This window comes from Schistocerca americana, chromosome 6 (genome assembly GCF_021461395.2).
Source record: "Schistocerca americana isolate TAMUIC-IGC-003095 chromosome 6, iqSchAmer2.1, whole genome shotgun sequence".
Classification (NCBI taxonomy): Eukaryota; Metazoa; Arthropoda; class Insecta; order Orthoptera; family Acrididae; genus Schistocerca; species Schistocerca americana.
Genome location: NC_060124.1, coordinates 331672612 through 331698341, shown reverse-complemented (window position 1 = coordinate 331698341; position 25730 = coordinate 331672612). Strand labels below are relative to the sequence as shown.

Sequence of the window (25730 nt, the reverse complement as noted above, 5' to 3'; positions counted from 1 at the left end):
CAACAACAAGATATAAACAAGTACTGCTTGGATCAAAAATGTTGCACTGGTTGACAGGTATCACAAGACTGGAGCATATGAAAAATTAAAATGTAATGGAAGAGAATCACACTTTATATCATATGGGTACATTACCAGACATAAGAACAGATCTGTGGCAAAAAATTCATTAAGATCCAGGAGAAAGTCAACCACATGGCCATTCTAAGAACTTATGGCTAAACAAGATCAAGGGTTACTTGTGAGAGACAGGTCTCAAACTCAAGTTTGGTCCTGAGAGAAAGTTATAGTATAAATCAACCAAGCAAGCAGATCCTGCAGGAATGCAAGACACAGATTAGGAAAGAAGTTTTCTGTGGTGCAGGCATTGTCCGAATTAGGCACTGCATTTACCAATATGACAGAAACCCCACAACATGGTTTTAAATGTCCAAAGCTGATTATATGAACAAGTGAATGAAATAATATAATTTCACTGTTCATTACACACTAAGTGTTCTAAATTTTACTAAACCATTGTGTCCTGTACTGGAAAAAAATTAGGACTACTTACACTCTCCAGTATTTGTTAAGAAATTGGAAAAGCCTCTTTGTACAGAATGGTTTGAAGTCCTATTGACTGCCATTCAGAATTGTGATATACAAATCTTTGGCTATTTCAGATGTCATGTTATTTTGGTTAACATCTTTAGCAACAAAATTAAGATACACTCATAAGCAGCTGACTCATTTCCGGTAACATTTAGCGCCCTCTTTTGCCCTGATGGATGGCCCCCATGAGAGAACAAAAGAAGTGGGGGAACTATCTCAATCCATGTCTGTCCAGCTGCCGACAACAGCTCACTATATGCTTATCAGGAAGGAGGTCAGGTGAGCTGGATAGCCACACAAGTGCCGTCAAGTTATCAGCTGATGTTGATGTAGAATGACCACTAGGAAGCAGAGCTGACATATTTTGTGTCTCACAAAAATGTTTAAATTATAATAACCTCGAATTTGGTATGCAACTCTTCTTGTGGTAAAGTGACAATGCTTTAAGAGTACAAGCTTGAAACTAACCTTTGACACAAGTTCACAGACTGAACAGTGGACACAAATCACATCATCCTGTTCATGATCAGAGAATCTTCGAGTACTACTGAACTGCTCTGAAAATAACATCCTACTTGTACCTACATTGCACAGGTGGCTTTTGCATTGATTTTCTGTAATCAAAAGAGTACTGAAAAAGAGGCACTGACAAGGAAAGACAAACTATGCCAATCGTGAAGTTTCTTCAAAACTTTTTAGAGTAATTTATTACTGTCTGCATCGATTAGCATATTCTTGTACTGTAGCTACACAGTGCAACATAATAAAATGACCGGTTTTATGAAACCCCATAATTGACTACCATTGTGACACTAAAGTTTGAAATTTGGCTCAAAGGCACCTACAACCTACCTCTCTAATGGTGCAAAAGCATGGCATCCTTGTGCTTGGCGACACTTCGAACAGCATGGTGTCGAACTTACACCATTTATTGCCTGAACTGCACGTTTCTGAGCCAGAAAATCCTTTTAGAATAGGAAGAGTTACCCCAAAATATAATACCATACAACATAAGCGAATGAAAATAAGCAAAGTAGACTAATTTTCTTATCGAACGTTCACTTCAGATATTGTTCAAGTAGTAAAAATGGCAGCATTAAGTCTTTGAACAAGATCCTGAACTTGGGTTTTCCATGACAGTTTACTATCTATCTGAAAACCTTGAAATTTGAACTGTTCAGTTTCATGAATTTTATGTGTTGCTACTGACAATTCTCAATTTTTCACAAGCATAACTTTTATTGATGTTAAGTTCACAAGGTTGATGACTGAACAACAAGTGAAAGGTAACAATAACGATGACAGTAAGAGTCTCCTAATTGAGGCAAATGAAAGTTCACATCTAATTTTCCACACATGTTTGTGGTAACACACACACACACACACACACACACACACACACACTAGTAAGAGTCCAATTCAGAGATGAAGACATAATTTTCAGCGGTTGAAGTACACGAGGTTGGCATCTGGAGTGAACTGAACTCTGGGCTGGCTGTAGCCCCTAAATAGCTGTCTCCAGCCACCAGGTTTTGGTGTACTGATACTTCCTGCATACTCTGTGGTGTCATATGGTTTGCCGGCACTCAGTGGCTACCTTGGCTCTGGCATAACACCTCTCCCGCCTCAGAAAAGCTGGTGTGGCACGGGCAACGATGGGGGAGAGAGTACCAATATAGCCCAGTGCCGTAGGCTGATCTGCAGCTAAGTCCTCCTGAAGGAGGCAGTGGAACCCGGCCGCTGGAGAATAGGGTGCCGCCTTCCATGCAAGGCAGCTGGGACACCACAGCGGTTTCGACGCGACGTTGGGCTGGGCAAGCGGCATGAGGACGTGCACGTCGTTCAACCGAGGCGGCACTGAAGAGGGGCTAGGAAGTGGGTTCTGGGGAAGGTCCCGGGTCCAGAGTATGCGGCAGCGTGGGGCTAGCAGTCGGCATCTGCTGGCTATCTCCAGGAAGATCATCCACCAGCTGAGGAGAGGGCATCAACAGAGGCACCAAGGAAGGGACCAGTGATGGGAGAGAGAGGGGAGCCGGCATTTGGGGCTGCAGCTGCTCGAGGAAACGAGGACGCAGTTGGTTGCGGTGACGCGAAACCACCCTGACATCCAGACATACGTGAAACAGTTGTCAACCACAGGGCCGGATAATGAGCCCTGGAAACCAGCTGGGCCAGGGCCCAAAAGTGCAAGTGCGGGGATGGAAAGGAGGGGTAAAGACGTGGTGGATACCATTATCATGGCAGAATTTGGCAAACTCTTGACTGCAGAATTGTGGGCTGTTGTCTGATACCAAGGTGACGAGAAGGCATTCAATAGAAAATATTTTTGATAGGGCCATGATGGTATTCTCTGTGGTGATAGGGGAGCATCAGATAATGAAAGGGAAGTGGGAGTAGGCATCCGTGACAAGTAACCAGTAAGTGCCGAGGAAGGGTCCTGCAATATCCACATGGATGCATTCCCATGGCAGAAAGGGGGCCCGCCAGGATTGGAAGGACCAGCGTGGTGTGGGAAGGGCCTGGGTACACTGCTGACAACCCAAGACCATGCGCTCCATGTCTGCTGTCATGCCTACCCAGAAGACATAGTGACGTGCGAGGGTTTTCGTCGATGAGCGAGGGTTTTCGTCTGGGCAATACCCCAGTGACCTTCATGTAAGACGTGGAGAATCCAGGACTGAAGGGAAGTTGGTACAATCACTCATGGTTTGGTGTCATTTTTTGCATGGAGGAGCACTCTATTGATGGCCACCAGTTGATGGAGAAGAAGAATCGGAGGTCAGCCTGGGTGCAAGGCGGAGGAAGCATTGACCTGCTGCGGAGAACATAGCAGCGCACTAGTTGGAGGAGTGGATCTGCGGTTGTTGCTGCGGCCACCCCCTCAGTTGTGACTGGGAATGCATCCTGTATGTTGTCATCGACCTGAAAAATTAGAAGGTCCGACGAATCAAATGCTGAATCCTGGCCGAAGGGAGCCGAGACATAGCATCGGTGTTGGCATGCTGGGAGGTGGGCCGGAAATGGATGGTGTACCTAAAACGTGAAAGGAATAGGGCCCATCACTGCAGGTGGTGGGAAGTCTTCATGGGTAACTGGGTTGATGGGAAAAATAAGGCCATGAGGGGCATATGATCAGTGCTTAAGTGAAAAGACATACCGTAAAGGTATGGGAGGAATTTGGTACAGGCAAACACGATGGCTAGGGCCTCCTCCTCAATTTGGGAATATGTGCATTGGGCCTCTGTAAGGTATTTAGATATGTACACCACCAGGCATTCCAATCCATCCAGGAGACAGTGCAAAAGGACAGCCCCAACGCCATAGTCTGAGGTGTTTGTAGCCAAGAGGAGAGGAAGAGAGGAGTTATATGGCATGAGACATGCAGCAGAGCGCAACCTCCACTTTAAGGCTTGGAAAGCCGATTCACAAGCTGGGGACCAATGAAAAGGCATGTTCTTTTGGGATAGGTGATGGAGGGGCGCCACAATGTGGGCGGCAGAGGCAATGAACTTTCGATAGTAAGCAGTTTTACCCAGGAAAGACTGCAATTAGTGGATGTCGTGCGGACGAGGAAGGGCCGTTATAGCGGTGGTGTGGGAGGAGGTAGGTGATATGCCATCCTGGGAAATGATGTGACCCAGGTAGAATATAGCAGGCTGAGACAAGGCTGCATCTTAGGCTCACAGTCTGCAGGTGCAGGAACAATTGTCGCAGATGACTGAGATGATCATCCGCGTTACGGCCGGTGATGACGATGTCGTCAAGATAGTTTATACAACCTGGCACATTCCGAAAGAGCTGTTCCAAGTAATACTGAAAGATGGCCAGTGCACTAGCGATGCCATATATGAGGCAGTTCAACCGGAACAGTGCAAACAGTGTGTTGATGACGGCCAAGTGAGTAGAAGGCTCATCTAAACGTAATTGGAGGTAGGCCTCGGCAAGATCGATCTTCGAAAAAAATTGTCCCCCTGTGAGGTAGGAGAACAGGTCCTTGGGCCACGGGAGAAGATAGTCTTCAACCTGTAGCTGAGGGTTAACCGTAGCCTTGAAGTCGCCACAAACTCGAAGATGCCCATCTGGTCTCTTGAGGACGACCTAGGGTGTTGCCCACGAACTGTGATGGACTGAAGTGACGACTCCCTCCATGGTGAGGTGGTCCATTTCTTGTTGAAGAGGCTGCTGAAGGGCGTGGGGAACCTGCTGGGCCTGGAAGTACTCCAGGCGGGGAGACTGTTTCAGCTGGAGCAACGCATGAAAATCTTGAGCACAGCCGACGCCTGGCGAGGAGAGGTCCTGGAATTCTGTGCACAAGGTATTGACTGGTGGGAACAGAACCTGGGAAGACACCAGATGAAAATTGTTGTCGATGGCAAAGTCAAGGCCCGGAAGGCTTCCAACCCGAAGAGATCCACCGTGTCCGCATTGTTGACCACAAGGAAGGTAACTTCTCAGCGAACCAATTTATACATGACGGAAGTCATGAACTGACCCAAGAGGGTGATCGCTTGCTTATTCTAAGTAAGGAGACGCTGAGGTGTGGGCGCTAGGGGGGTCGCCCAAATCTTTGCATTAGAGGAATAGATGATCAGTGAGACCGCTGCTCCGGTATCCACCTGCATCTGCAGCGGCCAAACATTGACCTCAGCATCGGTCATCAGCTTGGAAGATCCTGAAAACTGCACCTGGTTGATATCCATGGGTATAGGCCCCCAACGGTCATTGCCCAGATGAGGAGGGGGCTGCCGAGATCGGCAGACTGAACTGACCTGTCAGGGCAGTCTTCCCATGCATGGTTCTTAAAGCATCCTTGGCAGGATGGTAGCCAGAGGGGCTGGCGGAACTGGTGAGAGCGTAGGGGCCTCTGTGCACCGACGGTCTGCGCTGGACCTGCGGAGCCGTCTGAGGGCATGAAGTCCTGGACAGGGCGACTGCCCTGTTGATGCTGTGCAGAACAGGATAGTTGGTGCCACTCATCAGAATGGATGGCGGCAACAACTTCGACCTCCGCCAGCAATGTGATGGGTTCCAAGGCATCGTGCTCGCTGAGGGTCACCACTTCCGCCCAGGATTCCAAATGCTTGTTGGTCCCCATAGAGACTTCTTACTTGAATGCTAAATCAATGATCTGGTCCAGAGTAGGAAAGCCGCCTCAGGGGTGGCCTGGATGAGGTGGTCATGGACCATTTCGTCTGTGTAGGATTCTTTGGAGACTCGTGTGTTGAAGTGACATTTCCAGCTTAGACCTTGCAGTTCTGGTGCCCACTGGCAATAGGATTGGCCAGCCTTCTTGCGACACTGGTAAAATTCTACACTGGCAGCCAACACTTGGAACCTTCATTGGTAGTAAGCTGCGAGAACCTCACAAATCTGGAAGAATTGGAGGTTGAAGGTGGAGTTTCATCAAGAGAACACATACACTTTGGACTGGTTCCAGAACAAAATGTAGGAATGATGAGCAGCCTATTGGACAACCTGGTGGATTTGAAAATCCTGCTGGAGCCACTTCTTGTATGTTTCCCAGTCTTCAGCATCCTCATTGAAAGCCGGAAATGGCAGGGGCGGCAGAACCGGGCGGTTTTGCAAGACTTCCGTAAATAAACATTCATGTGTATCCTGAGATTTCTTGAAAAACTGTTGAAAACCTTGTAGTAAGTCGTGCACACTTTGGAGCAGCTGCTGAAGTACAACTTCCATCATGAGGAAGACACACATAGGCACCAACTCGTCGCCACTTGTGTTGTGACTGACAATATGCAATTTTTCACAAACACAACTTTTACTGATGTAAGTTCACAAGGTTGATGACTGAACAACAAATGAAAGGTAACAATAACAATGCCAGTAAAAGTCTCCTAATTAAGGCAAACAAAAGCTCACTTCTAATTTTCCACAAAGGTTCGTGGTAATACACACTAGTAAGAGTCCAATTCAGAGATGAAGACGTAATCTTCAGCGGTCGAAGTACACAAGGTCGGCATCCGGAGTGTACTGAACTTCAGGGCTGGTTCTAGCCCCTAAATAGCTGTCTCTGGCCAATCAGGTTTTGGCGTAGTGATACTTCCCACAGGCCATGGCTCGAGCTTCCCCTGCAGGAAGTAGTGCTCGGAATGTCTGTTTCCATTACCTTGTATGTAAATAACTGGTGTTTACCATGGTGCTTTTGGTATGCCTTGGACATATACAACCTCATCCTCTGTGGTGTAATACAGGTTGCTGGCCGTCAGGGGCTACCTTGGCTCTGGGATAACAATATGCCCATTCTGTGAAATTAAAATGCTAGGTTTTGTTGAATTGTGTGTTAGAAACTGTAAAGACAGAGTCGTACTGTGATTTAGCATTAGTCTATTTTCTACAAGCCACAAACTTATGTCATGAACTGTACTATTTGAAACAGCCAGTGTTGCACACAACACCCTTTACTACCAAACTAATGTCTTTGGCAAACAGAAATGTTTTAGAATTACCTGTAAAACTAGAGGGCATATCATTTATATAAATAAGGAACAGGAGTGGCCCCAACACTGATCCATGGGGCACTCCCCATTTGACTGTACCCCACTCAGACCCTACATCACAGCCATTCTGAACACTGTGAATAATGACCTTTTACTGTCTGTTGTTAAAGTAAGAGGTGAACCAATTGTGAGCTACTCACTGTATTCCATAATGGTCCAACTTCTGGAGCAATATTTTGTGATCAACACAATCAAACGCCTTAATTAAATCAAAAAATATGCCTACAGTTCAAAACCTTTAGTTTCACCCCTCTAGTATCTCACAGAGAAAAGAGAATATAATATTTTCTGTTGTTAAATAACTTCTGAAGCCGAACTGTACATTTGATAGCAAATTATGTGATATAAAATGATTAATTACCCTTACATGCACAGCCTTTTCAATAACTTTAGCAAACACCGATGGCATAGAAATAAGTCTAAAATTGTTTACCTTATGCCTTTCTCCCTTTTTATACCACGGCTTTACTACTGAGTACAGCACTGGCCTTGCCGCAGTGGATACACACGTTCCCGTCAGACCCCCGAAGTTAAGTGCTGTTGGGTGTGGCTGGCACTTGGATGGGTGACCATCCGGGCTGCCATGCACTGTTGCCATTTTTCAGGGTGCACTCAGCCTCCTGATGCCAATTGAAGAGCTACTCCACCAAATAAGAGTGGCTCCGCTCAGAGAAAACCATCGTAACGACCGGGAGAGCAGTGTGCTGACCACACTCCTCAGCTGAGGATGACACGGCGCTCAGATGGTCCCAATGAGCCGCTTGTGGTCTGAAGACAGAGTGCTTTTTTTTACTACTGAGTATTTTAATTGTTGGGGAAACTGACCATTCTTAAAGGAAAAATTACAAATATGGCTAAGCACAAGGCCAAAATGTGCAGCACAGTACTTTAGTATTCTGCTAGGCACTTCATCATGTCCATAAGAGTCCCTAGTCTTCAGTGATTTAATTATTGACTCAATGTCCACCTTGTCAGTATCACAGAGAAGTATTTCAGACACCAGTCTCAGAAAGGCACTTTGCAAGAGATTTATGAGTTTCCCTGTAGAAACTAAGTTTTATTTAATTAACCAGTAATGATCAGAAAATGATAGTTTAATACCGTACATATATCTGACTTATCAGTAACAGAAATATTTTTACTATGAACTGACTTTATATTGTCGACCTTGTGCTGCTGACCAGACACTTCCTTCACAACTGACCATATAGTTTTAATTTTATCCTGTGAATTAGCTATTCTATTTGTGTACCACATACTCTTTGCCTTCCTAATAAAATTTTAAGCACCTTACAATACTGTTTGTAATGGGTTACTGTAGCTTGATTGTGATTACTTCTAACATTTTGATACAATTCCTGCTTTGTTCTACATGATATCTTTGTCCCACTAGTCAGCCACCCAGGCTGCCATTTACTGCTAGTACCCCATTTAGAATGTTCTAGTGGAAAGCAACTCTCAAAGAGCATGAGAAATGTGTCAAGGAAAACATTACATTTGTCATCTATGTTATCAGCACTACAAGTATCCTGCCACTCTTGTTCCTTAATAAGGCTTCAAAAACTCTCTATTGCCACTGGATTAGCTTTCCTACATAGTTTGTAATTATATGTGACATTTGTTTGAATTGTTTTTGCTGCCTCTGTGATGGAAGTCAGAACTGCAACACCGAGCACTGAAATCATGCAGTTTTGTTATAGGTAGCTGGGGAAAACAGTTCAGACACACCACCACTCAGAAAAAGGCCTTAGGAGATGGCACGAAGGGCATCAGTAAAACCACTCCTTCCCTTGGGATGTTAATTCCCACACATTTCACAGTTGAAAACATCAGTTTGCAATGCGGTCAGCAGCAGGATAATATTCTTGACAGTTTTGACACTGCTGACACCTCCTGCATGCTTCAGCCCTTTTCTAAGAACATCATGGGCCAGCAACCCAATTGAATGTGATTGCTCCCCTTTGGAGTGCAGTGTGACCACAATTTTTGCTCTGGTGTACTGGGTGACACTGCTGGGGAACATTCAAAACCATTTGACAAAATATGAACTGGATCTGAAGCAGAAAAGGGTTCTTATGATTTGTCAGCCCTCCTGTTTCATGTCCTCAGTGGTATGATTCTGGAGTGGTGCAAGATTGTGTGAATGCCTCTGCGAAGGAGGCCAGAACCATGACATCTGGTGTTGAAATCATGAGGTCTTTTAATGGGTGGTCAAGGAAAACATTTCATACACACTGCTGTAAAGGATCAAAATGAATACAATACCAAAGGGTCCGTCTAAGAGCACCCAGTTTGGCAATTCGCTTGGTGGCACCCACCTACATTTATTGAGAATTTTAAAAATGCGCCTTTACAGAGAAAACCTGTGAAGTAGCCCTAGGCACCTGCAGGCAGGAACCTTCTGACACCCCTCCAATGTCAGTTGCCTGCCTGCAGGTGCCTAGGGCTACTTCACAGGTTTTCTCTGTAAAGATGCATTTTTAAAATTCTCAATTAATGTGGGCAGGTGCCACCGAGGGTCTTGCTGAACTAAGCAGTTGTTAGCCCAAAATGTCCTTAGGGAAGGGCTGAAGTATCCAGGAGATATTAGCAGTATCAACAACTTTCAAGAACATTGTCCTGTTGCTCATCGCACTACCAACTGTCACTTTCAACCACAAAGTGTGTGGGAATCAGCACCACAAGGGGCATAGTAGTTTCACTGACACAATTTGTGCCATTCCCTAAGGCCTTGTCGTTTTGATCCTCTGCAGCAGTGTGTCTGAAATGTTTTCCTCGGCCAATCATTAAAAAGACCTCATGATTTCAACACTGGATGTCATGCTTCTGACCTCCTTTCCACAGGCAGAAGAAGGGGTTAAATATGGGTAAGAGGGGGTGTCATGACCTTTTCATCATGTAACATATCTACAGTGCCATCGAGCAGAACCATGGTGAACCCACCTTACACCTTACATTTTTTTTCTTTTTTTTTCCCATGTGTTGACATCTTGCTGTTTAAAGTGTTGCCAAGCTTGAGTGTAACATCACAGGGTGCCAAGCTTTGGCACCATTGCAGAGGAAGGTTGTAAATACCTTTGAGTCAAATTTCAAACTTATGCATCACAATGGGAGACAATCATGAGGTTTTGAAAAAGTGGTCCTTTAACACCTTCTTGATGGTCTACTAGTAGTTTACTTCCATTTGGACCTGACTTTTTTCAACTTGAACTGAAACTAAATGACTCAACAATGCAACATATACTCTGAAAAAAAACACCACCATATCAATATAATTTTGACATGATGCCACAGTAGCATGTACACACTGCCAGGATAAACAGTGACATTATGGTAACCAAACCAGCAGGGAACATGTGTCTATATTGAAAATTGTTGTTTTCCAGTTTTCATTCATATTCTGAATGGTATATTTCATATTTTGATCTTTTTTGTTGATGTTTTTATAAAATATATATAAAAATGTCAAAAAAATCTTTTTATTTTTACTTTTAATGAGATACTTCTCTATTCAGGTTGACACATAAGAACTTTAGAAAACTCGAGTCAAATAATAACTGATAGAAATAATATATTTATTATATAGGGGAATAGTTATATGGACCCACACAACTGCAAATACATAAAAATAGAACATTACATCTATATTCAAAAATCTGAATTTCAAAATCTGAATGAATATATACAAGAATTATAAAGTACTGACAACATATACATAATTTATATAGACGTATAATAATGAAGAAACAGAATTATAAAATAGCACATGTGATTTTCCTACAGTTTCAAAACAAAAAAGTAATAACAACAATGAAAAGGCTAGTGCTTATAGTACTCCATAAAGTAGGGAGGGCAAAACCAAATTTATCCACTCTTTTTCTTCCTGTCCATGCAATTTTTACTGCAGGATTTTCTTGTTCTGGGAGCAAATTTGAAACAATGGCCAGCTGGAAATCGTGAAGATTGATTTTTTCTGTGACACACTTCAGGTATAAATAGTGCGCATTTTCCAACATGAGATGAAATGCATGAAGTCCAGCATTCTTATATCATTTCAATGTCTTGTGGGAAATGGGATAACAGGCAAGCATTTCATTGCTACTGCCAATCCCTTTCACATATTTTTCGCATTGGGCAATCATCTTTGATGGAGATTCCAAGGTGAGTTCTTGTGTCCACCATTTTTCCTCTGAATTCCTTGGATATGGCCAGCATTTCCCATTTGTCCTTCCATTTACAAACATATATGCCATATTCTTTGAAACATGAAACTGACTTTCTTTTTTCCAATTTCATCGCAACAATTTCTTGTGGATCACCCACCCGATTGGAGTCACGAGTACCAGTGCAGAATCCTTCCCCCCCCCCCCCCCCCCTATCCACTTTTGAAGTGTGATCCTTTCCTCCTATAAAGGGTTCTCAGCACCACTGTATAATTGGAGTTAATTTATAAGCCCATTAGGATCAGCTAACATGCACGGTTTCATCTCAGATTTATGGCACTTCCCCTGTTTGTACTGGCAAAACCTAAGACTTCCTCTTCAACGGAACATGACTCATCTGTCAAGAGGTTTTTCCATGGATAACAGATTTTCTCCATGCTGTTATCAAAATTATCTATCACTGGCACAATTTGTTTGTTAGATGGCATTCCACAATAATTTCTGGCAAAATGTAGGCTTCTCGTCTGTAAGTATTTAGTGATGTACAATCTAAATTGATAGTGTGTTTTCCAATAATCCTTCACCCTATTCATCTGCACAAACACTATGAAAATATTACGCCCAAAAACATTTTCATTTCTTCGAAGGTGGTATCTTTCCAAGAAATTATATAACATGCTCATTTTCACTGTTGAAAAACACTTCCAAGGCAAAAGCATTTGTCTCTTCCACTATTTAAACAAGTATTGGGTAACTAACAAGAAGAAAAATAATATTGGTGTGATAGGGAAGGGGGTCTCCAAAAGTCCTAGAGAACCAGTAAATGATATCTCCCTCCTATTATCTGGTGGTTCCTCACTCCATTTGTCTTCAGGAAGACAAATGGGTGATATGGGGACCTGGTGGTGTTGAGAAACTGTGCAAGGTTTTGAAGCCTCATTACTGGGCCCTGCCACTGCTGTCAGATTAGCACCTGGTACTTCAGTAGCACCAGGTATGTCTGTAGCACAGGGTACACCTTGAAAGTTTGCAGGTTCTGCTTCATCCTCATCTGAATTTGATTCATCTTATAATAATTCTAGCTCATCATCTGTCCATTTTCCAAACTCTAAGTAGTTAATGACTTCATCTGCAGTGTAGGTTTTTCTCTTTCTGCTTCCAGATGGCCTGATAAATGGACTCGCCAACATATAAAAAATGGAAAAGAAGAAAAATATTAAATATTGCCCCCAGGAAATATTATTTATAGAAAAATTAGAACATGACCATTATTTAGTTACAAAGGAAAGCAAAATCTCATTAGTGAACATCGGTCAGCTAATGGGAGAAATAACAACAGTTTTATTTATTTTTAGCAAATTTTTACTCTGATAACAGAATGGGGGAGGGGGGGGGGGGCGATGTTCTTGAGGACAATATTATGGAAATGGAAGAGAATGTAGATGAAGATTAAGTAGGAGATATGATACTGCATGAAGAGTTTGACAGAGCACTGAAAGACCTAAGTCGAAACATGGCGGGAGTAGACAATATTCCATTAGAACTACTGAAAGCCTTGGGAGAGCCAGGCCTAACAAATCTCTACCATCTAGTGAGCAAGATGTATGAGATGGGTGAAATACCCTCACACTTCAAGAAGAATATAATAATTCCAATCCCAAAGAAAGCAGGTGCTGACAGATGTGAAAATTACCGAACTATCAGTTTAATAATCCACGGCTGCAAAATACTAACAAGAATTCTTTATAGACAAATGGAAAAACTGGTAGAAGCCAACCTCGGGGAAGATCAGTTTGGATTCCACAGAAATGTTGGAACACGTGAGGCAATACTGACCCTACGACTTATCTTAGAAGATAGATTAAGAAAAGGTAAACCTACGTTTCTAGCATTTGTAGACTTGGAGAAAGCTTTTGACAATGTTAACTGGAATACTCTGTTTCAAATTCTGAAGGTGGCAGGGTAAAATACAGGGAGCAAAAGGCTATTTACAATTTGTACAGAAACCAGAAGGCAGTTATAAGAGTCAAGGGGCATGAAAGGGAAGCAGTGGTTGGAAAGGGAGTGAGACAGGGTTGTAGCCTATGCTTGATGCTATTCAATCTGAATATTGCACAAGCAGTAAAGAAAACAAAAGAAAAATTTGGAGTAGGAATTAAAATCCATGGAGAAGAAATAAAAACTTTGAGGTTCGCTGATGACATTGTAATTCTGTCAGAAACAGCAAAGGACCTGGAAGAGCAGCTGAACGGAATGGACAGTGTCTTGAAAGGAGGATATAAGATGAACATCAACAAAAGCAAAACGAGGATAATGGAATGTAGTCGAATTAAATAGGGTAATTCTGCGCAAATTAGATTAGGAAGTGAGACACTTAAAGCAGTAAATGAGTTTTGCTATTTGGGGTGCAAAATAACTGATGATGGTCGAAGTAGAGAGGATATAAAATGTAGACTGGCAATGGCAAGGAAAGCGTTTCTGAAGAAGAGAAATTTGTTAACATCGAGTATAGATTTAAGTGTCAGGAAATCGTTTCTGAAAGTGTTTGAATGGAGTGTGGCCATGTATGTAAGTGAAACGTGGATGATAAATAGTTTAGACAAGAAGAGAATAGAAGCTTTCTAAATGTGGTGCTACAGAAGAATGGGTAGACCACATAACTAATGAGGAGGTATTGAATAGAATTGGAGAGAAGAGAAATTTGTTGCACAACTTGACTAGAAGAAGGGATCGGCTGGTAGAGCATATTCTGAGGCATCAAAGGATCACCAATTTAGTATTAGAGGGCAGCATGGAGGGTAAAAATTGTAGAGGGAGACCAAGAGATGAATATACTAAACGGATTCAGAAGGATGTAGGTTGCAGTAGGTACTGGGATATGAAGAAGCTTGCATAGGACAGAGTAGCATGGAGAGCTGCATCAAACCAGTCTCTGGACTGAAGACCACAACAATAACAACAGAACATGCCCAAAGAACTCGTTTATTCACTGATGGAAAACATCCACAGAAATGAAAATACAAACATGAAATGACACTGTGTTTTGTAAAATACCTAGAACAGGTAAGGGCATAGCCAGAAATGTTTTGACACACCCTCCCTTCCCCTGCCCCTTCCCCCCACCCCCAATTTCATTAAAAGGCCCAGGTACCTCTGCAAAAAATCTTGTGTATGTCCTTGACAAATCGATTTTATCAAATAAATTAAATCATAACTTACCTTTGTGAACAAAAAGAAAAATATCAAATATCAAAATGCTACTTTGATAAAGATGAAATTTTGATGTGCTGGAACAAATTCATTTCACACTACAACTCATGGACGAACCAGTCTAAATGACAGCAAAACATCTGCTGAGAGCCTGACCAGAGTGTCACTTTTAACCTACAAACCAGGCTGAGTGTACAAGCCTTGGCACTTTGAAGGTCGATGATGCCACACAAGCGTGCACCATCCAGTAGGCAAGGCGGCCCTCATGCCCTGATGGTGCGAGCTGTCATGAACGTGGTAATTGTTGCACAGTGTAGTTCTCAACTGACAAAACTCCTAGGCAACCAGATTGTATGTAAAGCTTTGAACATAGCTGCTAAGGTTCAGTGACCGTGTCAGAATTATATTACAACAAATAAGCCCTCGGTCACAAATATTAAGTCAAAATTGACCAGGTTTCGACACTACTATGAGCGTCGTCTTCAGAATTAAACTAACTGTTCTAAAACATAATATGTATATAAGACATTAATAAACTAAAGTGTGTACTGACTGGAAGGAGATGCAGTACTTACAAGTCACATTCTAAAAAAATCTAAGACTTGTAAGTACTGCATCTCCTTCCAGTCAGTACACACTTTAGTTTAATAATGTCTTATATACCTATTATGTTTTAGAACAGTTAGTCTAATTCTGAAGACGACGCTCATAGTAGTGTCGAAACCTGGTCAATTTTGACTTAATATTTGTGACCGAGGGCTTATTTGTTCTAATATAATTGCATGTAAAGCTTTGAAAAGCTTGTTTTGCAGTACCAAAGATGTTGGAGAATAACAGTGGCATGGGGAAAACTCACTGTGAATTGTGTGACCTTTGTGGGTCTTCAGAATCGAATTAAGAAACAATATGGCACTGAGCATCTAAGGAAAACTATACGAAGTGCATGGTAAGAGTGGCTTGTCTTGTAATTAGCCATAAGACAATGACGAGCACATAAGAGAAAATATTTGAAGATTGTTAGTCCACTATTAGTCTACATTATGAAATTTCCACTGGTGAAATAGATAATGTTGCACAAATTTTTTACAGAGGGATTTTGTCCAAGCTGAACACAAATACATTGTTGACAGATGATCACAAAACATTTAATGTGGGTAGTTTACAAACATTCTCTCCCTTGATCCTTGTGGTCCTCATCTTATCCCAGCGATTAGCAGATCATCATACAACACTTTCCAATTATAGAGAAGTGTTGGAAACTTTCTCAACTGACAAGACTCCCTGCCAACCAAAATCAATGGAGAGTCTTTTTAAAGCTTGTTTTGCAGTACCAAAGATTTTGGAGAATGATGAGGACAATGGGCAAAGAAAAAGGTATCTTTCTTTGTGGAGTCTAATAAATTTTTCACTTGTGCTGTTTTCTAGCCAGTAAGCCCACACTTTTGACATATGTTTTGTAAGTTTACATTTTCTGCCATAAGCAGGCTCTGATGTCTTCTCTGAACATATGAAAACTGAGGTGAGTCTCCTAATCTTTTAAACTGTTGAATGGTACAGTTTTGTGTGCATCTCTTCTCTGTGAATGGCCAACGAATTTCATTTTGACTGTTTATTCCAGATTCTCTTTCCTTCAACTTTTTTTAATCTCATTATGTACAATTTAACTTGAATTTGTCAGCTTATCATTTTGGGGTTACGTGTTTCAGATTTAGGTCAACTCACCTCTCTTCGCTGCCTTCTTGTTGATGGAAACCACTTATCACATTTGCCTAATAGTATTGGGCAACTGTCACAACTACAGTGCTTAAATGTGTCCAGTAATTTTCTGAAGTGGCTTCCAATGGTAACACTTCCTGCTGGATGTGAACTGGATGTCAGCAATAATACGACTCTCACATTTTTGCCTGCAGAGATGCTGACTCTTCTCCCAAGGATAAAATTGGATGGGTACATAGAGGCTTCGTTAACATGACAGCTATTAACAGTTTTATGATAAAAGTCCCAGGTCTTTTCTTCAAGGTCAAAAATGACATTTTTTAAAAGAAATCCCTTTTCCTATGAAAAGTAATTATGTGCCATGGAAATCTGAAGGCATGGGAGAGTAAGAAACATAGCAATCAGTGGAAACTGCATGTGTGTATTAACTGTGGTTCAACTCCTAAAAATCTTTATTATTTTGTCAAACATTTCATTTTATTTCAATTTTAATATTAAAACTATTGTATGTAACGAAACACTTAACTTCCTTTGCATGTAAAGTTACAATCTGAAGTTGTAATCCACAATATTTCTCCCTTAAATGCATGTCTATAAGAAGGAAATCAGTGTTAGCACAGTTCATCACCAATTTTTGTGAATTTTAAGAAGTGTAATTTTCACAAAAGGGAAACGGTGTCAGTGTATATAGTCATTTTCAATGTATCCTTCAAAAACAAGGAAATATCTTTATCAGTTAAATCACCCCCATTACCTACACAACTGTAAATTTTTATTATGTACACTACACTAAATTTTTAACAACTTCTTTGTCTAGGACAATTGATACACATCCACTCATACCTCTTTCTGAAGACATACAATGCAAAGTAGTGCCATATTTTCAGTAACTGTAGTCTAAAAGTACACACAGATATATTTTGAGGAGACTGCAACTTTCATCCCTCATATTACTACTAGGTTCATACCCTTGTTGTTGCTCTAGTTGCAAGACTTTTCTTAAGCACATTCTTAACATTAATTACTCCTGCCTCATTGCTAGGAAGACCTGCTTAACTCATCAAAAGGAGTGTTACTCGTGATACCTATGCCTCGTGTTAGCTGACATACAACAGAGTGTCAGCTTTCTTTGTCAGCTTGATGACCACTAAACTATTAGTAACAATTAACGGACAAGAATAGTGTGTCTATACTGCTAATACTCAATGTTGTAATAGAGACAAAACTATAATGGGATACCTGTGATTCTGATGCCAGCTACACAATGTGTGTGAATTGGATTGTGTGTTCCAGCATCCCAGAACTCGATCTCCTGCCATGGATCAGGCCTCAATTTACATGCAGGTCGTCATCACATTTGCACTTTCACTCCCCTATTTCTGCAATCATTTTTATTAATTTTTTATTACAAGTCCATCTTCTTATTTTTGTGTCATCTTTTCATTTTCTCTGACACTATCCAACTGATAGTCACAAATGCTTTTAATTCTATTTTATTCCAGTCTTATTTATGATTTATTAGCTGCACTATGGATATGTATAATGTTTCATTTATGTCTGTTGTTAGAAATTCATCAAGGGTTTCCTTCTTGTATAGCTCTGCTATACAGGGTGTTACAAAAAGGTATGGCCAAACTTTCAGGAAACATTCCTCACACACAAAGAAAGAAAATATGTTATGTGGACATGTGTCCGGAAACGCTTACTTTCCATGTTAGAGCTCATTTTATTACTTCTCTTCAAATCACATTAATCATGGAATGGAAACACACAGCAACAGAACATACCAGTGTGACTTCAAACACTTTGTTACAGGAAATGTTCAAAATGTCCTCCGTTAGTGAGGATACATGCATACACCCTCAGTCGCATGGAATCCCTGATGCGCCGATGCAGCCCTGGAGAATGGCGTATTGTATCACAGCCATCCACAATACGAGCACGGAGAGTCTCTACATCTGGTACCGGGGTTGCGTAGACAAGAGCTTTCAAATGCCCCCATAAATGAAAGTCAAGAGGGTTGAGGTCAGGAGAGCGTGGAGGCCATGGAATTGGTCCGCCTCTACCAATCCATCGGTCACCGAATCTGTTGTTGAGAAGCGTACGAACACTTCGACTGAAATGTGCAGTAGCTCCATCGTGCATGAACCACATGTTGTGTCGTACTTGTAAAGGCACATGTTCTAGCAGCACAGGTAGAGTATCCCGTATGAAATCATGATAACGTGTTCCATTGAGTGTAGGTGGAAGAATATGGGGCCCAATCATGACATCACCAACACTGCCTGCCCAAACGTTCACAGAAAATCTGTGTTGATGACGTGATTGCACAATTGCATGTGGATTCTCGTCAGCCCTCACATGTTGATTGTGAAAATTTACAATTTGATCACGTTGGAATGAAGCCTCATCCGTAGAGAGAACATTTGCGCTAAAATGAGGATTGACACATTGTTGGATGAACCATTCGCAGAAGTGTACCCGTGGAGGCCAATCAGCTGCTGATAGTGCCTGCACACACTGTACATGGTACGAAAACAACTGGTTCTCTCGTAGCACTCTCCATACAGTGACATGGTCAACGTTACCTTGTACAGCAGCAACTTGTCTGATGCTGACATTAGGGTTATCGTCAACTGCACGAAGAATTGCCTCGCCCATTGCAGGTGTCCTCGTTGTTCTAGGTCTTCCCCAGTTGCGAGTCATAGGCTGGAATGTTCCGTGCTCCCGAAGACGCCAATCAATTGCTTCGAACGTCTTCCTGTCGGGACACCTTCGTTCTGGAAATTTGTCTAGATACAAACGTACTGCGCCATGGCTATTGCCCCGTGCTAATCCATACATCAAGTGGGCATCTGCCAACTCCACATTTGTAAACATTGCACTGACTGCAAAACCTGTTGATGCTACGTACTGATGTGTTTGATGCTAGTACTGTATAGAGCAATGAGTCGCATGTCAACACAAGCACCGAAGTCAACATTACCTTCCTTCAACTGGGCCAACTGGCGGTGAATCGAGGAAGTACAGTACATACTGATGAAACTAAAATGAGCTCTAACATGGAAATTAAGTGTTTCCGGACACATGTCCACATAACATCTTTTCTTTATTTGTGTGTGAGGAATGTTTCCTGAAAGTTTGGCTGTACCTTCTTGTAACAGCCTGTATTTCTTCTGACTCAGGGTTCTGACTGAGGTGCTTCATTAAGTCCTAAACAGTGTAGCTTCCTCCTACTATTCTTTCTGTACTGAATGGAGGAGCCTCAGATTTCAAAAAGCTAGCATTTTGTCATATTTTTTAATCTCATATTATTGAATTTTGGTAAAATTTTCACTACAGGTCTATATTTAATGTTTTATTTCATGTGTCATTCACCTGTGTTTTATGTAGTATTTGTGAAAATATAGTCAAAATATATTCTCTGGGCAGGTGCTGCCAGGAATGGCGCTATGTGCTGAAAGGACCAAGACTCCTAATACAGCAGCAAAACAGCAGCTTTGCAAGTATTAGCTTGCCACTGCCCGCTCCAATGCTGGGCTGCTGTCGATGCCAGTGTTCCCATCCACAGGCTCCACCACTCCAGGAAATTTGCCTTAGGAAACTACACAGCATGTTCACAGGTAGAAGAAAGTGTGTGCATGGCATGAAAGCTTGAATAGTAAAAGTAATGTACTAGTCCTATACAATGCGGTTGTACAAGAAAATAACGGCAATGCAAAATCACAAATTATGAACATGCTTTGCATTGTATTGTTCTTACAAAATTTTATGCTTGTTATTCTTCATTAGAATGATCATCTCATTAGCAACTAACACTATTGAGGGTTAAAGTACATAAAGAATGTGAATTTAAAAATGCTTGAAGAAGTTTCTGCAATATTCTTATGTTCATGTTTGCTGCATAAATACTTTATTTAATTTACCTCTGTTGCACCAGAAGGGAAATTCTGTAGGACAACAGAGAGTCAAAATATCCAGAATAAGGCAGCATCCTGGTCTTCAAATTAACATAGTGAAAGATACTTCTAATAACAAAATATGCTGAACCTAGCTCCTTGATCAGTCCTTCTGTGTGTTGACTCCATTTCAGCTTGTTATCCAGCTGGATCCTGAGGAGCTTTATGCAAAGTGTTTTGTTTAGTGTGTGCCCATTATACCTATTCCTGATAACAACAGGTAATTTTATTTGTTTGAAATTCTACAGTATTGTCTTTATGATATTAAGACTAAAGCCATTTGGAATTAACCAGTTGTTGGCTTGTGAAGCTGTCACCTGAGTTGGTTTGGTAGAGTTTGGCATCAGCTGATATTAGTTTTAAGAGTCCTTTCAAGTCATTAGAAGATCATTTATGTAGATTAAGGACAAGAATAACACAGTAATGAAAAGGATAACACGTCTGCTGATATTCCAGCTATCTTTCTGTTTTCCACTAGTGACTTTACAAGGTCATCAATTTTATTTAAGGTACTTTTGTATTCTGAGAGAATATACTTAATGAGTATTCTTCATAATTCTTAATTTTGTCCAAACTTAAGTGTTTTGCTTTGCTAGTAGCTCTCTGAAATGTAACTATATGCTCTTTGCAACATTGCCTTTTCAAATAATTTTTCCCTAAAAAACGCCCAGCAAAACCACTGGAAATCACACAGACCGGATGGACCCTGCTTTGATCAAATGAGATGTTTTTGAAAAACAGAGGGTGGAAGTAAGCTTTCGCCAGAGGCATTATAATGCAGACTATTGCCATATATAAAATGACTAACAAGGAGACCATGCCTACTTGCCACTGGCTTTGTCCAAATTTATGATATATCCAGGATTTGGCTAGAAAAGCAAGCAACAGAAGTGAGTGCTCCAGCTGGTCAAGCATCATGAAAAAATGACGTTTTTGGCACTGGTTGTGCAAGACATGAGTGATTTATGTTAGTGTAGTTTTCAGGGAGTGCTCTTGCAGAGTGGAAAGAGTGCAGAATGGTAAGCTGAGGATTGTGTGATTGACTCTGTACGGAATCTCTAATTAAAAAGAGAGAGAGAGAGAGAGAGAGAGAGAGAGAGAGAGAAAACTGCAAACAAACCTAGATAATGCTAAGCATATTATATTTGATGTGATGAAACATTATGTACAGGAGAACAAATTGCTTATGTTAACCGACTCATGAGGAGGACAAACGAAGTTACAGTTGCATGATGAGATATTTCAAGATGAAGGATTGTCATTCTGCAATACTGAAGTGATTCCCCCACTCCTAAATGTAATCTTCTAATGGGCAGTCCTGTGATGTCCAATTTTATCTTCATCTGAAGAATATGATGAAAATGCTTCAAAATTGCTCTTATCTTGTCAAGAGAGGAAAAAGAATCACATCCCAAGAAGACTGCATCAAAATACACTTTCCAGAATGAGATTTTCACTCTGCAGCGGAGTGTGCACTGATATGAAACTTCCTGGCAGATTAAAACTGTGTGCTGGACCGAGAATCGAACTCAGGACCTTTGCCTTTTGTGGGCAAGTGCTCTACCAACTGAGCTACCCAAGCATGACTCACGTCCCATCTTCACAGATTTACTTCTGCCACTTCTTACACTTTGTTGTATGCACCTCAACAAAAGTTTGCAAAATCATAGAGTTTGCCGCCAATGGCTTTTTAAGTTTGTACAGCACCTTATTAACAAAATAAACATAATTCCTTCTGAAAACAAGAACAATTTTGGACAATTACAAAAAAACATTACAAAACAAAGCATGCTCTCTCAAAGTACACATCTTTAACACAAAAACAGTGAAAATCTTTATCTCCTGGTGGTGATTAACAGTCTGTAGTAGTGAGTATTTCCTCCCTGCACATGGGTGAGTTCTTCCACTCTGCGAGGCATGCTCTAGATGAGACCATCAAGTTTATCCTGGGGTATGAGGTCCCACTCCTCAATGGCAGCTTCAGTAAGGTCCTGAAGATTGTCAATGTGCAACGGCCACCTTCAACAGGCCCCATACATGCCCAACTGCATTCATATCTGGGGACTGTGCTGGCCAATGCATTCAGTTGATGTTGCATGTTTGAAGATACCAAGACAGTGCTGGAGTATGTTGCAGTCTTGCATTGTCATCAACTAGGATGAAGTTATCACCAACTTCATGTCTGTAGGGCATTACAGTTATTTGTAGGACCTTTTGGAGGTATCGGGAGCCAGTTGATTTGCTGCCATCATGAATTAGAGGCATCCACTGTCCCATCACTATTGCCACCCAAAATATTACGCTTCCAACTGCGAATGAATGGACTTCCTGAACATATCAATGTCCCTGGTGTTGTCCAGCATTTCTCCAAACTCTAACTCGTATAGTGTCAGGTCGCAAACCAATCCTGTTCTTGTCAGAAAACATGACATTACTCTGTTCCGCAATGGTCCAATGTTGATGTGCAAGAGCCCAGGTCCTTTGATTGCACCGGTTCCATGGGTTCTGTGCAAAACTTTTCAATGCTCTTCTGGAATGAAGACCACCCCATTGCAATCACCTATGTCCTATTCGGTCTGAGATATGAATTCCCATTGCCTGGGAGAAGTCATTTCCAATATTTCTGGCAGTTGATGTTGGATGCCTGTGGGCCAACATTTGGAGGAAATGATCCTGCATTGGTGTTATCACACGAGGAAGACCACTGTGAGATCTATTGTTCACATTTTCCATCTCTCTGTACTCCACACCTTAGACACACCACTTTGAGTGACATGTAACAGATTGGCAACATCTTGCTGTGTATGACCTGCTGAAAAGCCATTATCGTGACTCTGTCAAAGTGTTGTATGCCTGTACATGGCATGTTACCACAGTGCTGAACAGAAAGTGAATGAAGTTGTTGACACTGGACTGCTCGTAGTGTGCTGCTGTGGCAGTGGTAAGTTTATGAGACTGGGAAATGGCTACAAAGTATGCCAGTAGTAAACACTGTCCAATATTAGAGGATAATCCATGAAGTGCCTAGGTCAATGAGACCTCTAAGTATCGTAGACCACATTTTACAATAGTATTCCAGACTTTTGTTGAGCAGTGTACATCACCAGCTATCCACACCAGTATTTGACGAAATGATACATAAATATGATTTGCTGCCAAACTGTGTGATGAGAGAGAATCTTTTACAAATGTAAACCAAGTTTATTGTTGAATAGAAACTTGAGATCAACCATATAATTTTAAAAACGTGGTGTTTAACATGTGTGCAAGATACCAAGCAAATTATCGCTTTCCCAGTTTTTATGCTGAATGTCCCTCAGTATGTGTAAACCTTACATTGTAAAATAATAAAAGTATCTAATTTTATATATGAAGTTCTCATGTACGGCTTACAATCCCTTCCTTGAATTTTATGTGCAATCCCAAATTTTCCTTTGCTTTTCTTGTATGACAATATTAATAAATACAATATATTGAGCATTATTTTGATCTATTTGCATTGTAAGTAACATAAAAATTGAAAATAAAAACATTTCTACAAGACGACTGCAACTCATGACACTCAGATTACCATCCTGTGCTCTTCCTGGTGCGCCAACCACCACCTGTTAACTACGAAAACATAAATGGCACATGCCTTGCCAGGTCTGCGCCAAAAATGCAATTTTTTCTAAATGCTTAGCTATCTGGAGTTCCTAATTTTCTTACTTTCTGTTCTGCCCCAGAATTGCATATACCACAAATCTGGTGAAATCTGTGATCACAAGTAAGAATGGTCTCCTTTTTAAATGTGGGGTGACTCATTAGTCACACCCCTGACCCTCCTGCTTCGAGTGACTGTCCAACTTCATTTGACATATGGCACAGAAAACTTCATTCAGGGCTTTGTGTACCACTTAAAGAGTGATATGATTTCACATTAGTGTGAAGATCATCATAAGCAATGTACTTGATGTCAACCTCAGAGCATGCTTGAGGTTGTGGTCCAAACTGTTCCCAGTACCCTAAGGACATTCATTAACTAAATTATAGGTAACAATGATGAGCCCAGTGCTTGGCTTGGAATACCAGTGACCTGGTAATTATCAACCAATGACATCTGCACCAGATATGGCATTTCTCTCCCACAATTATTACTTAGAACTACAATGTTTGTGGTCTTCTTAACCATTTTCTTTCTAAACTTATCTTACTTCTCATGCCTTGCACTGTCCACATGCCTCTACACTTACTGTGTTGTGTATGTAATTGCTATTACTGCAAATTGTAGCTCACAACTGTGCTAACTCAGCCTATGTAACAGCCAAATGAGCTCAGAGTTTCAAGTTTTGCTGCTCTTTCTCCAGTATGATGTAGTGACAGCTGAAATCAGTTCTTCTTCCCCCTAGCATTTATCCTGTCCAGGATCCCTTGCTCACTGCGAATCATATTGTCATAACAATCATTATAGTTCATAAACAATTCAAGATATTGAAACAAGGTCTTTTTGCAAATGATAGCAAATATGAAAGTCTATGTTACACAATAAATAATTCAATTTTTTATATATATGATATAGAAGCAAGTCATCTGCAGAAGTGAGATGTCAGTGGCTCAGGATCCATACAGGTATCCATAGCACTGTAAGAAAACACAAGCAGTGTATGTATTCACATCCACACACCTGGGGAACGGAGTAGCAGGGCATGTATGCACACCCACAACAGTGAAAGGGTTAGAATCCATTTCAGGCAAAGAACTATCCATTTCAAAAAACTCATAAATTGCCCCTCTTTAAATGATAGTTGTGAAACTGGTGTTGTCTTTCTTGATTTAAGTAGACCTATTGCTTGCCTTTCATTAGTACATTTTAGTATATTACTGACACATTACACCAAAAGTAAAGTCATCCACCTGTATTTGCAGATGTGGAGGGTTCCAGACTCACAGAGCCTGCAGCCTTATGTGCCCACTGTGGTGTCCCTGTTTATCTAGTTGGAGCAGCACGAATCTGGCTGTGCAGTGACGTGGAGCCTTTGCTGGTGATGGAGCTTCACTGTAGTGTATACTGTGCACGCTCATGCAGCACAATATTAACCCCAGAACTCAATTTTCAATGCTGTACTTACACAGGATATCCTAAAAATTGTGACTGCTTTTCAAGAAACATCATACAACACTTTTAAAATGAATACAGTGGTGATACATTTGGTGTTGTGCACAGGAATTTCACAGATAAATAAAGTCATGATAACATTCTAATATTTCTCAAGAATACAGAGTTGTCATACAGAGAGAAATACTATGTTTATATTATTTGCATATGGAGTTCAGGAGCAATGACTGTTTAAACACCCCTATGCATATTGTAATTAGTTGACTCTCCTCATAGCACCTACAGGAGTGGTAAGTAAGAGATTGTGATATATTCTGAGATTTGTCACTTAATGATGGATCTTGACACTTTGCAAGCATGTTTTCATACAATAATTCTGGTTTTTCAGCATCTCCATAACTTCCTTCTGTGAGTTAAACACACTAGTCGCACTTAGTGCCTTGTTTGTATACATCCAATACTCCCTTTAGTCCTATTT

At 41.1% G+C, this 25730-nt stretch overlaps 1 protein-coding gene across 1 annotated transcript in view; it reads left to right on the top strand.

The window, feature by feature from the left end:
* LOC124619647 (leucine-rich repeat-containing protein 1-like) overlaps nucleotides 1-25398 on the top strand; it is a 45748-nt gene extending 20350 nt beyond the window's left edge. Inside the window, exons 3-5 of the mRNA XM_047146177.1 lie at nucleotides 16189-16429; nucleotides 19631-19821; nucleotides 25063-25398. Of these exons, the coding sequence (XP_047002133.1) occupies nucleotides 16189-16429; nucleotides 19631-19821; nucleotides 25063-25322 (692 nt within the window). The 3' untranslated portion in view covers nucleotides 25323-25398. The remainder of the gene's footprint in view (nucleotides 1-16188; nucleotides 16430-19630; nucleotides 19822-25062) is intronic.
* The last annotated feature ends 332 nt before the right edge of the window (nucleotides 25399-25730 follow it).